This window comes from Anarrhichthys ocellatus, unplaced genomic scaffold (genome assembly GCF_004355925.1).
Source record: "Anarrhichthys ocellatus isolate YVR2014 unplaced genomic scaffold, GSC_Weel_1.0 scaffold4, whole genome shotgun sequence".
Classification (NCBI taxonomy): Eukaryota; Metazoa; Chordata; class Actinopteri; order Perciformes; family Anarhichadidae; genus Anarrhichthys; species Anarrhichthys ocellatus.
This window is the reverse complement of record NW_022280034.1, coordinates 3231271-3244040: the sequence shown is the minus strand read 5'-3', so window position 1 is coordinate 3244040 and position 12770 is coordinate 3231271. Positions and strand designations below refer to the sequence as shown.

Sequence of the window (12770 nt, the reverse complement as noted above, 5' to 3'; positions counted from 1 at the left end):
TGTTGAAGACTTGTTGGATTAAATACGATCTCAGAATGAATTTAATTATTTTATTCTTTCTAAATCCAAGCGATTGATTTATAAAACATGTTAAATATTGCGCGCGGTGCATGATGGGTAGCGTTGCGCTGATCGCGCTTATGTTACACATAGGTTACAAATGACTTGGAGAGTTTTTGTTAGCCTTTAACCTAGCAAAGAAAAATTTAAATAATTATCACACAAACGATTTACAAGAAATTAAAAAATGGGAATAACGCCAATACGGAATAAAGGGGAAACCAAACGCACACAGGGAGTAAAACGACAAAACAAGAGGACTACCGTCTGCTACTTCCGTCTTCACACAGGAAGCATCCCAGTACAAAGAGTTGGCCCTAATCCTTTTTATCTAGTCTGGTCCCAATCGTCGTGAGAGGCTAACATTATGTGAAGTTCCTTTAGATTACCCGTTAAAACTAAGTCTTTCATTTAGTTTTTAAATAATGAATTTCAGCCGTTAATACAATCATAAATATAATAATATATGTAACCTTGCATGGTCAAGATTAAGTTTTATATATAGTCTATTGTTTTCTTACACTTTTGTCACAGTGAAGAACGTATTTATTTTTACTATGTGTATTCTCTCATTTATGCCTATTTTTGGGGATGTTTTTTTTTTTAATCTTTCCTAGCCTCTAAAATCCTTCAAATTAAACATTCAGAGAAGCAAAATCACTGTGTGAGTGAACTTATCGCTTTTGTCCCGTCCCTAAAGCCCAAGTGGTTGGGAACCACAGACCTTTATTGTCTCAGCTTTGTGCTTACATGTAGCATGTTTCTAAATATGTGTTTTTACTAAAATGATCACACAGCAGTTCCTTTCGCCCCTCGGACCTCTAGCTGTTCAATCCTCCTGTGGTTCTGTGTGCAATTTCCCCCAAATTACAATTTATAAGTCACTGGAATATATACAAACATAGCAGGCCTATAAATGTCATGCACACGCGCACACGACTCTAAATGGTCAAACACAGGTTGAGTTTGGTTGACTTTTAGATGGTTTATTTATGGTAATGCCAAACATTCTTTGTATTATCTGAAAAATTACAAAAGTGATAGGATAATATGGCTACCAGCATAATTTACCGATTCCATTTCTCGTTATTACGGTACACAAAAATATGTCACAATCAGAATGTTAGAAGTACAACGGACAAATGGCAGTTTTGTGCAAAAACATCGATCAAAAACACAGTTCTTCACATCAAACCGGCAGGCCATCGTGTGTAAATGTAAAGAAACGGTAAAGTTGGACGTGGAATCCATGCAGTTTCAATGGCACTCTGAACACATTAATGCAAGTTTATTTCATGTTCTTCATCTTGCTAATAACATTAGAAATCAGAACTGGAGCTCTGTGGTAAACTTCTCCTCCATCTTTTTACATCTGGCTGATGTCACTGATAAATTACCCAGCAGCCACGCGTTTAGACAGTTCTCTCGGCCACAATTATGCTTAACAAACTGTTTAAAAGAGGGCACCCCATCTTTGGCGCACACCATGAAAAGTTCTCACCTTGGTCCAACTATTGATTGGTTTGACTTTATCTTTTGGTCTTTTGTTCAAATATAAATATCAGTCAATAATGTAATATATAAAAATAAGGCAGGTTTCATGTTTTTCCCCTCAATGTTGTGTTTTCGTGTCAGAATATTGTGCATCTCTCACACGTTGTGTAGTGGTTCATATTCTAGCACACAAGGCTGAGAGATTGTAAATCCGACCATTTTAAAGTGTCTGTGTGCAGCTTCACGGCAGCTCCGTTCAGCTCATATGGCCTTGACATCGATGAGGTGGCCGTGCTGGGCCCCTTGCCTCAGGGCCTTGATCCCTTGCAGCTTGCGGCCGTGTAGGGTGAAGCGAGACCAGGCGGCCAGCTGCAGCAGGGCACAGGTGATAGGCACAAACACCACCATGTAGAAGCAGCCCAGGCGGAGAGGCGGAGTCCCTGAGCCAGAGGCCACGTCAGGCACGGAGACCAGAGAGTCCTTCACGGGTTCCCTCTCAAAAATATCATAACCTGAGGGACGAGAAATAAGTAGTTCAGTCAGTCAGTGTACGCAAATGTTAGGATTATAACCTTACATTTGCTTTGCTTTTCTGCCGATAGCATTCAAGCTTAATTTGGAAAATTCCAGCTAAACCAGCTGGAAAAGCCACTTGGCTTAGCTTATAATAAACTTATCATAAAGACACATGAATGCAGAAACAAGGTCATTACACACACTTCCTAGTGTTTCTGTCTGTACCTGTGTAAACACACAGCAGCCAGGTGCCGATGAGCGGGGCGAACGTCTGGCCCGGTTTGGTCAACAAGGCGACCATCCCGAAGAGCAGAGCGGAGGTGGCCTGATGACGCCGATTCACCACAAAGTCCTCGTCCACCAGATCGGAAATAACCAGCTTCAGCAGCCTGCACGTCCCCTCTGTAAACACCCGGTTACTAGAGGAAGACAAGTCTCTAGTCAGGGTTTGTGGAAAAAAAACATCAAGGAAATGTATATTTTAAAGATGTTCATCAAGGGTAGATTATTATGCTCTACTTAAGTGTATTCCATTTAATTAAGGTGTGCCAATCTATTGTTTGTCTGTCCTTTCTGGAAGAATGATCCCTTCTCTTGCTCATATCTTCCCTTAAAAAGAGTTTACTACATCCAAAATCTTTAGGGCACTTTTTCCTTATTCAAATCAGGTGTGTGTACAGATTTAAAATGCTTTTGAGGCAAATACTTTGGGGCTACATGAATAAAGGACTCCTGAGGGAAAGAAGCACAAACTGGAGCTACGTTTTTATGTCCTCGGGGACAAAAGTTCCCATTACAAAGAAAAGTAAACTCAATATTTGGAGTTAACCTTGGAAACAGGCTGCGACAGAAAAGAGTCCTCTTCTACAACGCTATGTGTTGCTGTGTGTTCAGCTTTGAAAAACAACTCACAAAAACAAGCAAAGAAAAGTACAAGCTGTCACACATCGGACCCCTGATGTGTGTGCGTGGCCATACCTAGCGATGAAGATGCACAGCAGATATATGTGGTCAGCCCCCGCCAGCAGCATAGCCACACTAAGTCCCAGTTTGAGCATAAAAAGCCAGCGGATAACCTGGTAAACCCCGTAACGCTGGCACAGTGTCAGGAAATACAAGTTGTTCAGGTGGGGGGCAATGTATGAGATGCCTGCGTGGGAGCAGAAGCAGAACGGAATTTAAAAAATAAACCAGTGGAATGCAGAGCAATTGTAAACAAAAAGACAGATAGCAAATCATATAGAAATAGAAACATGTTTCAGCCACAATTAATTTACAATTAATGATCTATTCCTAACAATTCAGGAGATGTATCTTAGAATAACACATCGCTGGTTTACTGAGGTCTTCCTGGTCTGTAAATGTGGGAGGGAGATTGGATCAATCCACATATTCGTCTAATTATTGGCAACTCAAATTACTGGCAGCAATGGTAAACCTTCAATCTGTGTTTCCCCATTCCGACCCAGTATAAAATATCTAAAAATGGTGATAATCACTGCAGTATCTGGCACTATCAAACATGATTTAAGAAGACTTTAATGCCACTTCCTGTCTCTTACCGAGTAGGATTGAACCTGTGGAGGCAGTAATACTGTCAGACAGGAGATGTTCCAGAAAAAGAGGGAAGAAGTTGCTGTTGAAATGGCAGTGAAACACCTGCAGGGGGAGCAGACACAACAATGGAGTTTGTAACAGAGCAGATGGAGTAATAAAACACTTATCGTAAGAGTGATAGTGTCTTCCCACTTTATCTCTACCAGCATTCACAGCACATCCAATGTGATTGATATCGTACCTGAACCAGGTTCATGGACACAAACCACAGGAAGTTCCTGTGTTTGGAGAGCTGCTTGAGGTACTGTCCAATGGTGACGGGGCTTTCTGGAGCATGGCCAACACTCAGCCTGTGATCCAGCAAAAGAAGACCAGAGAGAGGAGTGAGATGGAGAGGAAAGACAACCACACTGACCTGAGAAACTCCAGATCTTCAGATAAATCCTTACTCTTTGAGTGCCAGAGCCTCATCCTGTCTCGACCAGACTTCCTTTTGGAAACGACGCCGAAGCAACCGCGACACTAAGAAAAAGCCCAAGATGGAAAAGGCTGCCAGGGTCACACAGAAGAGACGGAAGGAGTATAAATCCTCCTTGTCCCAGAAGGAGTAGGACAGGAATACGGAGAGCGAGCCCAACGCGCTGAACACGGAGCAGTGGAAGTTGAGGCGCGTGCGGTCGTTGGCGGACACGGCGAGGTCCGCCAGCAGGGCGCTGTGGTGGAGGTCCACCATCGAGAGGAAACCGTCGTACAGACACAGGCACAGCAGGAACTGCAGCCACGGTTGGGCCCACGCCACCCAGAAGGCCAGGAAGGAAAGAGCGAAGAGAGGGCCATTTGTGGAGAGGGCCTTCAGGCGCTTCAGCACCACCTCTGGAGTCGTGATCTGAGAGCCTGACCTTAGTGGAAAAACACAAGTCAAATACAAGGGTGAATATTTAAAGTCCCTCGCTGTCCGATCAGGTTAGGTGTTGCCGATATTACAAACTTTAATGTGATAAACTTCGTTTTGTCACCGCTGACTTATGTCAACAGTGACTGACGACAGCACAGTCACAGAAGGCTTAATCAGAATGAAATGCAAACACAGATAGCAGCTTTCCGTTTGACGATTCTGGCTCCGACGAGGTGTTTGCCGAGCCTTGTGAGCGTTACGGCAGCCGATGAAAGAGCTCACGCTGAAACATTTCTGTGTGTTTTGTCGTGTGTGTGGGAACCAAAGCAGTGGAAATATGAATGTTGAGGATGTCTGAATCACTACTATTCATGCTGACTGTGTAGACCAATTATGTGCTGAACTCTTTGTTGACTCTTTGCTGTGTGTTTACAATAAAAAGAGAACAAAACTAAAAAAAGAGGATGTGCAACTAAAAAAAAACATCCTCACAACTAACTTATCATAACTGGAGATAGGCTAAAGCAGGTTATTGTATCCGCTCACTGTAATAACACCAAATTATCTTCAGCTTGACAACAAAAACATTTTTCTTTGCTTTGGGACGGCACTAAAACACTAACAATTAGCTGCTAATTATGGCTTCATATTCACGTTAGCGTCGTGTCTGTTGGAGTCACATCCGAGTTCAACAGGTCTAATTTAGGAAACAGTAGGCAGTTGATTTCATGCAATGTTTTATATGAAATATTATGCAGTGATTTGTCTGAGAAAAAAGGAGGAAGACGGTGAGACACTTACTGAGGAGAGCTGAGGAAGGAGCGATCGCTCAGCCAGCCAAAGAGAGGATCATTCACACTGTTCCATATGAGGAACACCGTCTGTGGTAAGAGGACAATAATGCCAAATAAAAATCAACAATCTAAGGATGATTGTTTATTGATAAGCTAGAACATGATATCAAGCTTCTAAGAATAACAAGAACCCACATTTTAACTGACGCAGGTCTCTCGTCACTCACCTCTCCAACCCAGAAGGAGATCTTATCAATCTTGTAGATGGACACGAACGTCTCCACATAGTAGAGGAGGAACACATTGTGGAGGATGGAGATGAAGAGGGCCAAAGAGCCGTAGAGCACTGCAGTGGAGACGACGCTTTGCCAGCAGCCCCAGGCGCTCCTGCCCATTCTTCTTCTTCTCCTCTCTCAGTCGTGCTGCCCTGTCTTTCCTCCGTGCCGAGCTGCAGTCATCTCACGGCCTGGCCGACCCCGGGTCACCACCTCATCATAGCCTGCAAAGACACACAGAGCAAGTTTTCAGTTCACCCTGAAGCAAAAAACATACATAATCGTATGTGAGTGTTCTACATCTGGATAGGGTGAAATATTTCTGAGCGTTATTGGCAGTTACAGCCACATATGTGTTATTAACATGTCTCCGTCTCTGCAGATGTTTGAGCCGTGCAACAGGGAGCTATTTTCATAGCAATGGCATGGTAAGTAGTCATTAAAGTTAGTTAGGCTGCAGGCCGCTGTTCCTGTCTGCTCTGGCCCACGCACAGCTGTGGTCTGTGTGCAAAACTATACTTTGACCACTCCCCTGAAACTTTGCTTTGCAAAAAGCTGGTCTTCTTCACATTGACACAACGAAAAGGGAAAGTCACACGATCCTCAGTCGGTCATTCTTTTCAGGCAAAGTGATTTCACTGCAATCTATTCACACCTGACTCCCACAAGCTCAGACTTGTGAGCCACATAATAGCTCACAATAACAGTGTCTCAAGGCGATGTGATACTTTCTGTGGGAGTCAACCACAATGGAGCGTCTACGCAAAGCTGCAAAGTACCTCATTCATATCAGGATCTCAGATAGCAAACTTCAAATCAACCTCCTGTGGAGTGAAAAAAAGAAGCTTTCCAACCTTGTTGGTCCAAGCAGTGAAGCGGGAAGACTCTCAGCTGGCTGCTCCATATCACATCTCTAACACATATCTTTCTGAAAAAAATCAGAAGTGGTCGATTTGGGAACAGGCAAAAGAGCAGAATGTGGATCTACAGATATCCAATTCAGGTCCTCTCAACCACAGCCGATTCAGGAGCTGTTTACACCTGTGGAGAGGTTTCTGTTGTATTCACTCGGATAGCCTACAGATATGATGACTGGAGACACCCGATCTCATGATTGGACCAGCAGAACATGACAAAAGGGGGCATCAATCATCCCATTATTAATGTGGTCAATAGTAGAGAAGCTGGATGCAACAATCCTGCTAAAAACTTTCACTGAATCTGAAAGGCACAACATGCAAACCTTACCAGTGTTAGTTAGCATGGTCTTAAACTGCTAACATGCATGTAAGCATTCAGAGTCCCCCCAAAAAAGCTTGCTACTATACTGTGTGTGTGTGTGTGTAAGAGTTCTTTTCCCCGCCAAACAATTACACAATATCATCTTTCTCATCCAGTTTCTAAAACCCTGTCATTGGGATACTGTGGCATAGAAAACATTGGGAGCACAACACTCCTTTCACAGAAAGAAAGAACAAAGCATTTGAAGACTGATCCGGCTCCAGTCTCTGTCTTCTTTCGTTGCAATGATTTTGCTCGTCATATTGAAAGTATTAATCTGGATGTCTGATTTAAGAGTTTTAAAGCAGAGAAGGGAAGGAAAGTTTGCTTTACTGCTTATTAAGAGAGAGAGGGGGGGGAGGGGGAGAGAGAGAGAAATATGAGAGAGAGAGACACAGAGAGAGAGACAGAAAGACGAGAGAGAGAGAGAGGCAGGCAGACAGACAGACAGAGATCCACTATCTAGTGTGGTGAACGTTTCCAGCAGCTAGTTAGTTAGCTAATCAATAAACTTGTACTAATGTTACCGTCACTCTCTGGTCCATTCAAGCTACAACACCTCACGCGTTGTGTAGTCTGCAGTGTCTGATAACAGATCGATAACTACCTGACAATAAAGCTATATATCTATTATTGATCTAATATTGGGCTAAGCCAAATACCGCTATTAGCACAAGCTAGCCCAATTTAAATGCTAGTAGTAGCTAACGTTAGCTGGTTAACGATAACGGTTAAACTGGAGATAAACGCGTTATATGTAATGTAATGTATATATATATATATATGAGTGTATTCATGACAGAGAGAGATAAATATCACGTACCGTCAGAAGAGCAGATAACCAGACCGGATAAAAACGTTTGTAGTCTCGATAGTGAAGCTGTTACTTGTTAGCTCGTCAGCAGCAGCTGTGTCTCTATTGCTGGAAGGAGACCGGCATGACGTGGGTCTGGACACGGACAGACCAACGTCACGATTACTCACAGCCGTGATGACCTGTACTGTGTTTGTTAAAGGGGGGTTTCAAGAGATACAGCGACACCCAGTGCTACCAGAACCAGTTAATCCAGTCTGTCCAGTGTACTTGTAGATATAGGTCAACCAGGAAGAGCTGCATGACCTGCAGGGAAGTGTATTACTCTGTCAGTGGGGGCAAGTAACTAAGTACATTTACATGCATTAAGTAGGCTACTGCACTTAAGTACAATTTGAGGTACTTGTACTTTAAGACGCTTGAGTATTTCTATTTTCTGCTACTTTAAAATAAGATTAAATAGATGAGCCTTTATTGATCCTCTGCTGCACAAGGGCAGTCATACAGAGGATACAAATATAAATACTTAAATGTAGGTCATAAAACTAGAATAAGAATAGAAGTATAAATGAAAACCATAAAAATGTCAAGGCAAGAGTGACAGCATGGGATTTTATTTATAGCAGAACGTTTAGCACTACATGTTAACAACACCAGACTAATATATAATATGATTAAGTAATATTTCTCAGTGTTTGGCTGTATTGATATGGAAATATAAAATACATATGATGTAGTTAATTATCTTTTGATCCTATACTATACTTCAAGTGTTGTTCACTTGTGTATTTCAGATATCACAACACTATCTGCATTGATATATTTTTTATTTGAAGTGTTTCTGATAAGACTTAAACATCGATAAACATTGTAGAGAAAACAGGAAAAAGCCCCAGACCATGTTTGTGTGTCTTTTTATCTCTTCTCCAGCAGGGGGCAGTCACAGGGCGCAGATCACCGCTACAACACAGACTATATTTACGACACATTATAAAACCCAAATGATAAGAAAGTGTTTTCAGGCAATCTAAAAATAAATAAAAAATATAATTGTTGTGTTATTCACAACGATTTATGTGTCAGTAAAAATGTCGCAGTTATATTTCTATACGTTTTTCATAGCTGTCTACACTCAACACTGAGATATCATTATTACACCTTAATAGTTTTTTTTCACCCCCTCATTACTCATTAAGTGCTATTTATAAAAACTATTTAACCTTTATTAAAGCCTCATTACATTAGAGCTTCCAGGTAAAAAAGAAAGAAAGGCAGCAATAACAGTGAGTCACAGACAATAATGAAAACATATAACTTGTCCTGTAAAAAAGTAATATAGATCTGTAATTTATAATCATTAATACGGGCTATACATGTGTCTGTGTGTGTGTGTGAGAGAGAGAGAGAGAGAGAGAGAGAGAGAGAGAGAGGGGGTGGGGGGAGGACTGGTTGTGTTTGAGCAGCATTGGGTAACTGCAGCAGCAGCAGAGCAGCTCGGTGCGGAGAGGACGACTCAGAGGATATTTGTGGACTCCAGGAAACAAAAAAACAGGCGAGTCAGTGTTTTATTCTTCTATTGCTTTTCTACTGGTCTCTTTATTTCAATGTGTTTCCTCCACTTTTCCTTCCCGCACGCTCTCTGTGCGCGCATCTACACTCAGGTGAAGGTGGTTGAATAATGTGCAGCGCTGTTTTCCCCTCTCGGTGCTGCAGTCCAGGTCGGACAGGTGCACATGGGTGCACGTTTGCGCGCTCGTTAGCGCGTGCGGGCTGCTTTACATACGATATAAGCGTGTTATTATACTTACTTATTACTTAGCATATTCGTGTGTGTGAAATAAAGTGATGACTGTTAGCTTATGTCCGGGACACATTACACATTATGCATCACAACAGTCCTGAAGCTTCTGACTGCATTGTTCTTAAAGTCAAAGGTTTGATAGAAAATCACACCTGAAATGTGTATTCTCTGTTTTAAAGGTGTGTTCGTGTCTTACTCTTGGTAGAAGGTGAATGTAAGAAGGAGGGAGATTAGTCTGTTTTAGAGTCACTGGTTTGTTGTAAAAGTTCATTCAACTTAACCATCAAAACTAGTTGGCAATGCATCCTTGCTCTTATTTGGACATAAATGCGATAGAGATGCCATGTTGGTTGAATTAGATTAGTTTAGTTACTTTCTAATAATTCACTCTACATAAAAGAATGGTCTAATGCTTATTATTAGTATTAGATGTAAACCATTAATAATCTATCGTCAGAAGATGCTGATCCTTTACTTGAGTAAAAGTGGAAATACCAAATAAATACATATATATAGATTTTGTATATAATGGAGAAGAAGTTGAAAGACAAAGTCAGTTTCCCAATGAGAAGATTTATTTCATTATAAATGTTGAGCAGTCTGAACAAGAAATGTCTCTAAAGTGCTCCATCTTTGTTATCTTTGAGTCCAGATAAATCATGGCATGTTCTTATTTGTGTGTATATTGTCAAGCTATACAGCAATTCTTCCAATTCTATATATTTTCAATGTATTAAGAGGCAGATAATCTGCGACACAATAATAATTTCATGCTTCTTTGAGAAGATTTGTGTTAAGATTTCTCCACATCACAGTAAATGTAGCCCACAGGGTGAACCCACTCATTCTTCCATTAATGTGTGATGAGTAATCTCATTTACAGCTCAGCTGTATGACAACTCCCAGTGGTTTGGGCTAAAGATAGAAAAAACAATGCCATATTCAAGTTTAGCTGACAATACATAATGCCCTAAATAAAGTATATTTATTCAGTATTTGTCGGTAGATGGCTTTAGCACAAAAGTAATCACAAGTGTGGCAGAGCGTTTGGCATTTAAAGTGGGATCAGTTTAAAGGAAATACAGGAATAGCTCACCTGTTTTATTGATCTTTCTGCAGAAATGTCTCTTTGTATTTTGCAAACCATGCTCCTATTGGGAAACAGCTTCATCATACTCTGGAAAACCTCTTCTGTAGGCAAGTTATGACTTCATTTCAGGATGTTTGATGAGACTACCTCTGAAATTAGTTTAAAATGTCCCAGCTGATCTGTTGCAGATCAATAAACAGGAGGTACCTGATAGTAAAAGGTATTTCAGACACACACCTGCTGGTTTGTCCGATTCCTCTCGTCTCCAGTCATGCATGACACAGCGGTCGTCCAAGCTTTCATCAGTGAGGCAACACCACGCTGTCAACGTCCTCGCCTGCTCCTGTAGCATACAGAACAAATGCAGATGTGTTGAAATGATGCTGTGTTCAGTGTGTGTGACATGAAGGCAGCAGCTGACAAAACCACACCAAAGGGTTTCTCACCAACGTACCCGCTTGTCTGGTTGCTCTACTGTCCTCTTTGACACAGTTTGAGTAGAAGGTGATTTTCGAGGCGTTGACAAAGTTTGAAATAAAAAAAATCTGTTGGTGTGAAAGTTAGAAACAAATGAGCTCACCAGACCTTTGTAGCCCGCTGCTCATCTCTGCTTGAGGTTACATTAGCAGCTGCCACCATATCACACCTGAATCTCTGAACCAGCTGTCAGTGGTGGAGTTGCATTGTGGGTAATGTAGGCGCTACAGTCAGACAAGGAAGAAGATTGTGTGGAATAAAAAGGGCCATATCGCTGGTTCTGCTGCATCGATTTGGATTGTTTTAAATAACTGTCCATTGACAATGTTATGTGCAATGCTCATTCGGTCGAGTACTCTTTTTTTCAAGATTTGTTTTGGGGCGCTTTTGCCTTTATTTGACAAAGGACATGTTGACTTTTGAGTAATTTATGAGAAAAATAAACACCTAAATGTGTATTCTGGATGTTTTCTTTCCACTCGTCTGGAAGAAGACTCAGAAGACTTGAGAAACATCTCAAAATTGACCAGTGCATGAAAAACAGTGTTTTTTGCTTGTAGTGTCTCGTCTTAAGTGCCAAGATGAGGAACCAGAATACAACTTCATTTTGTCACAACTTTTACTTAGTTTAATAAAAAATGAAGAATCAGGCTTGAAAAAGGGATAGACATTACCCTAAAGCCAGCTTTAAGAAACAGTTCTGGATGAACTTAAGGTGAGTGGATCTCCTCACCATCATTACCTCTTACCCTTCTTATCTCTCACTTTGTCACTTTATAGGTCGGTTTCAAAGCTTAGCACCCTCACTGCTAATTCACTGTGCTTCTCACTGCGAGTGATTACCAGCAGCAGCTGTGGAGATTAAACTGGGAATTCTCCAGTGTCACAATGCGGCGGAGCGGGATTCACAGTGTTGACCCTTTGATCAGTGACAGAGCCGGAGAACGGGGCAGCCAGGCGGAGATTGAGCTGATGGCACGGGGCCTAATCTCTAGATTATCCGTCATGCTGCTCCAGTGTGCACGCAGCCAATTAAGAGATGGAGTCGTGTGGGGCAATATCACATCGCGGAGGCAAATTTTTTTAACTCACACAACTTTTTAAATGGTCTTTAATGTAACAGCATGGTGCTTTACTCGTTCACTTTGGCTAATTGGTTGTAAAAAGAGAGCGATGGTGCATATCGGCAACTCATTATCTGCTCATGCTGTCAAGAAGGGAAGAAAGTTCATTCAGCTCTTCAGCAAAGTTCAATATTATTTAATTTAAGTAACTTTTAGATTTTCAAATTCTGCAATATGTCACAAAAAAGCTAAATGAATCCCAAAAAAAAAGATAAAGCAATTGCATTATTATTATTAACGACCTTAAATGTCATATAATAGTATATCTATACATATGTATCAGTCACAGGGGCCATTTTCGTACTTTAGTACACTTTTTGATGATGCTGCTGTACTTTTACCGAAGTAGGATTGTGAATGAAGGACTATTAATTGTACTTAAAGGATCTGAGTACTTTTTCCACCACTGACTTTAACACAACGCCTCTGTATATCACTAATAATAGCAGTATTTCCCCTCAGGCAGTAGAGAGTGTTTATTCTGCAAATTCCCATTTTGTTTTTAATTGTTCTCAGCAACAACAGCCCCTGGTTTCCTCTGCTGGATCACTTCTCTTTCAGTTATACGCGTTGTTTTTCTCTTTCTCAGCTG

General features: G+C 41.3%; 1 protein-coding gene across 1 annotated transcript; it reads right to left on the bottom strand.

Annotated features, from left to right (window-relative positions):
- Nucleotides 1–1030: 1030 nt before the first annotated feature.
- mfsd13a (major facilitator superfamily domain containing 13A) lies at nt 1031–7873 on the bottom strand. Its single transcript, XM_031842519.1, has 9 exons — nt 7696–7873; nt 5544–5815; nt 5324–5403; nt 4077–4526; nt 3869–3977; nt 3633–3729; nt 3049–3220; nt 2296–2489; nt 1031–2066 (listed from the first exon to the last, which is right to left on the bottom strand). The coding sequence occupies exons 2-9, from the start codon at nt 5709–5711 to the stop codon at nt 1816–1818; spliced, it is 1521 nt and encodes a 506-aa protein (XP_031698379.1). The 5' UTR covers nt 5712–5815; nt 7696–7873; the 3' UTR covers nt 1031–1815.
- Nucleotides 7874–12770: the final 4897 nt, after the last annotated feature.

Coding starts and splice junctions, on each gene's coding strand:
- mfsd13a (XM_031842519.1), bottom strand. CDS start 5,711: ATGGGCAGGAGCGCCTGGGGCTGCTGGCAAAGCGTCGTCTCCACTGCA. Junction 3,730..3,868: donor TGTCCATGAACCTGGTTCAG/GTACGATATCAA, acceptor CTCCCCCTGCAG/GTGTTTCACTGCCATTTCAA. Junction 3,221..3,632: donor CACAGGTTCAATCCTACTCG/GTAAGAGACAGG, acceptor GCTCCCACGCAG/GCATCTCATACATTGCCCCC.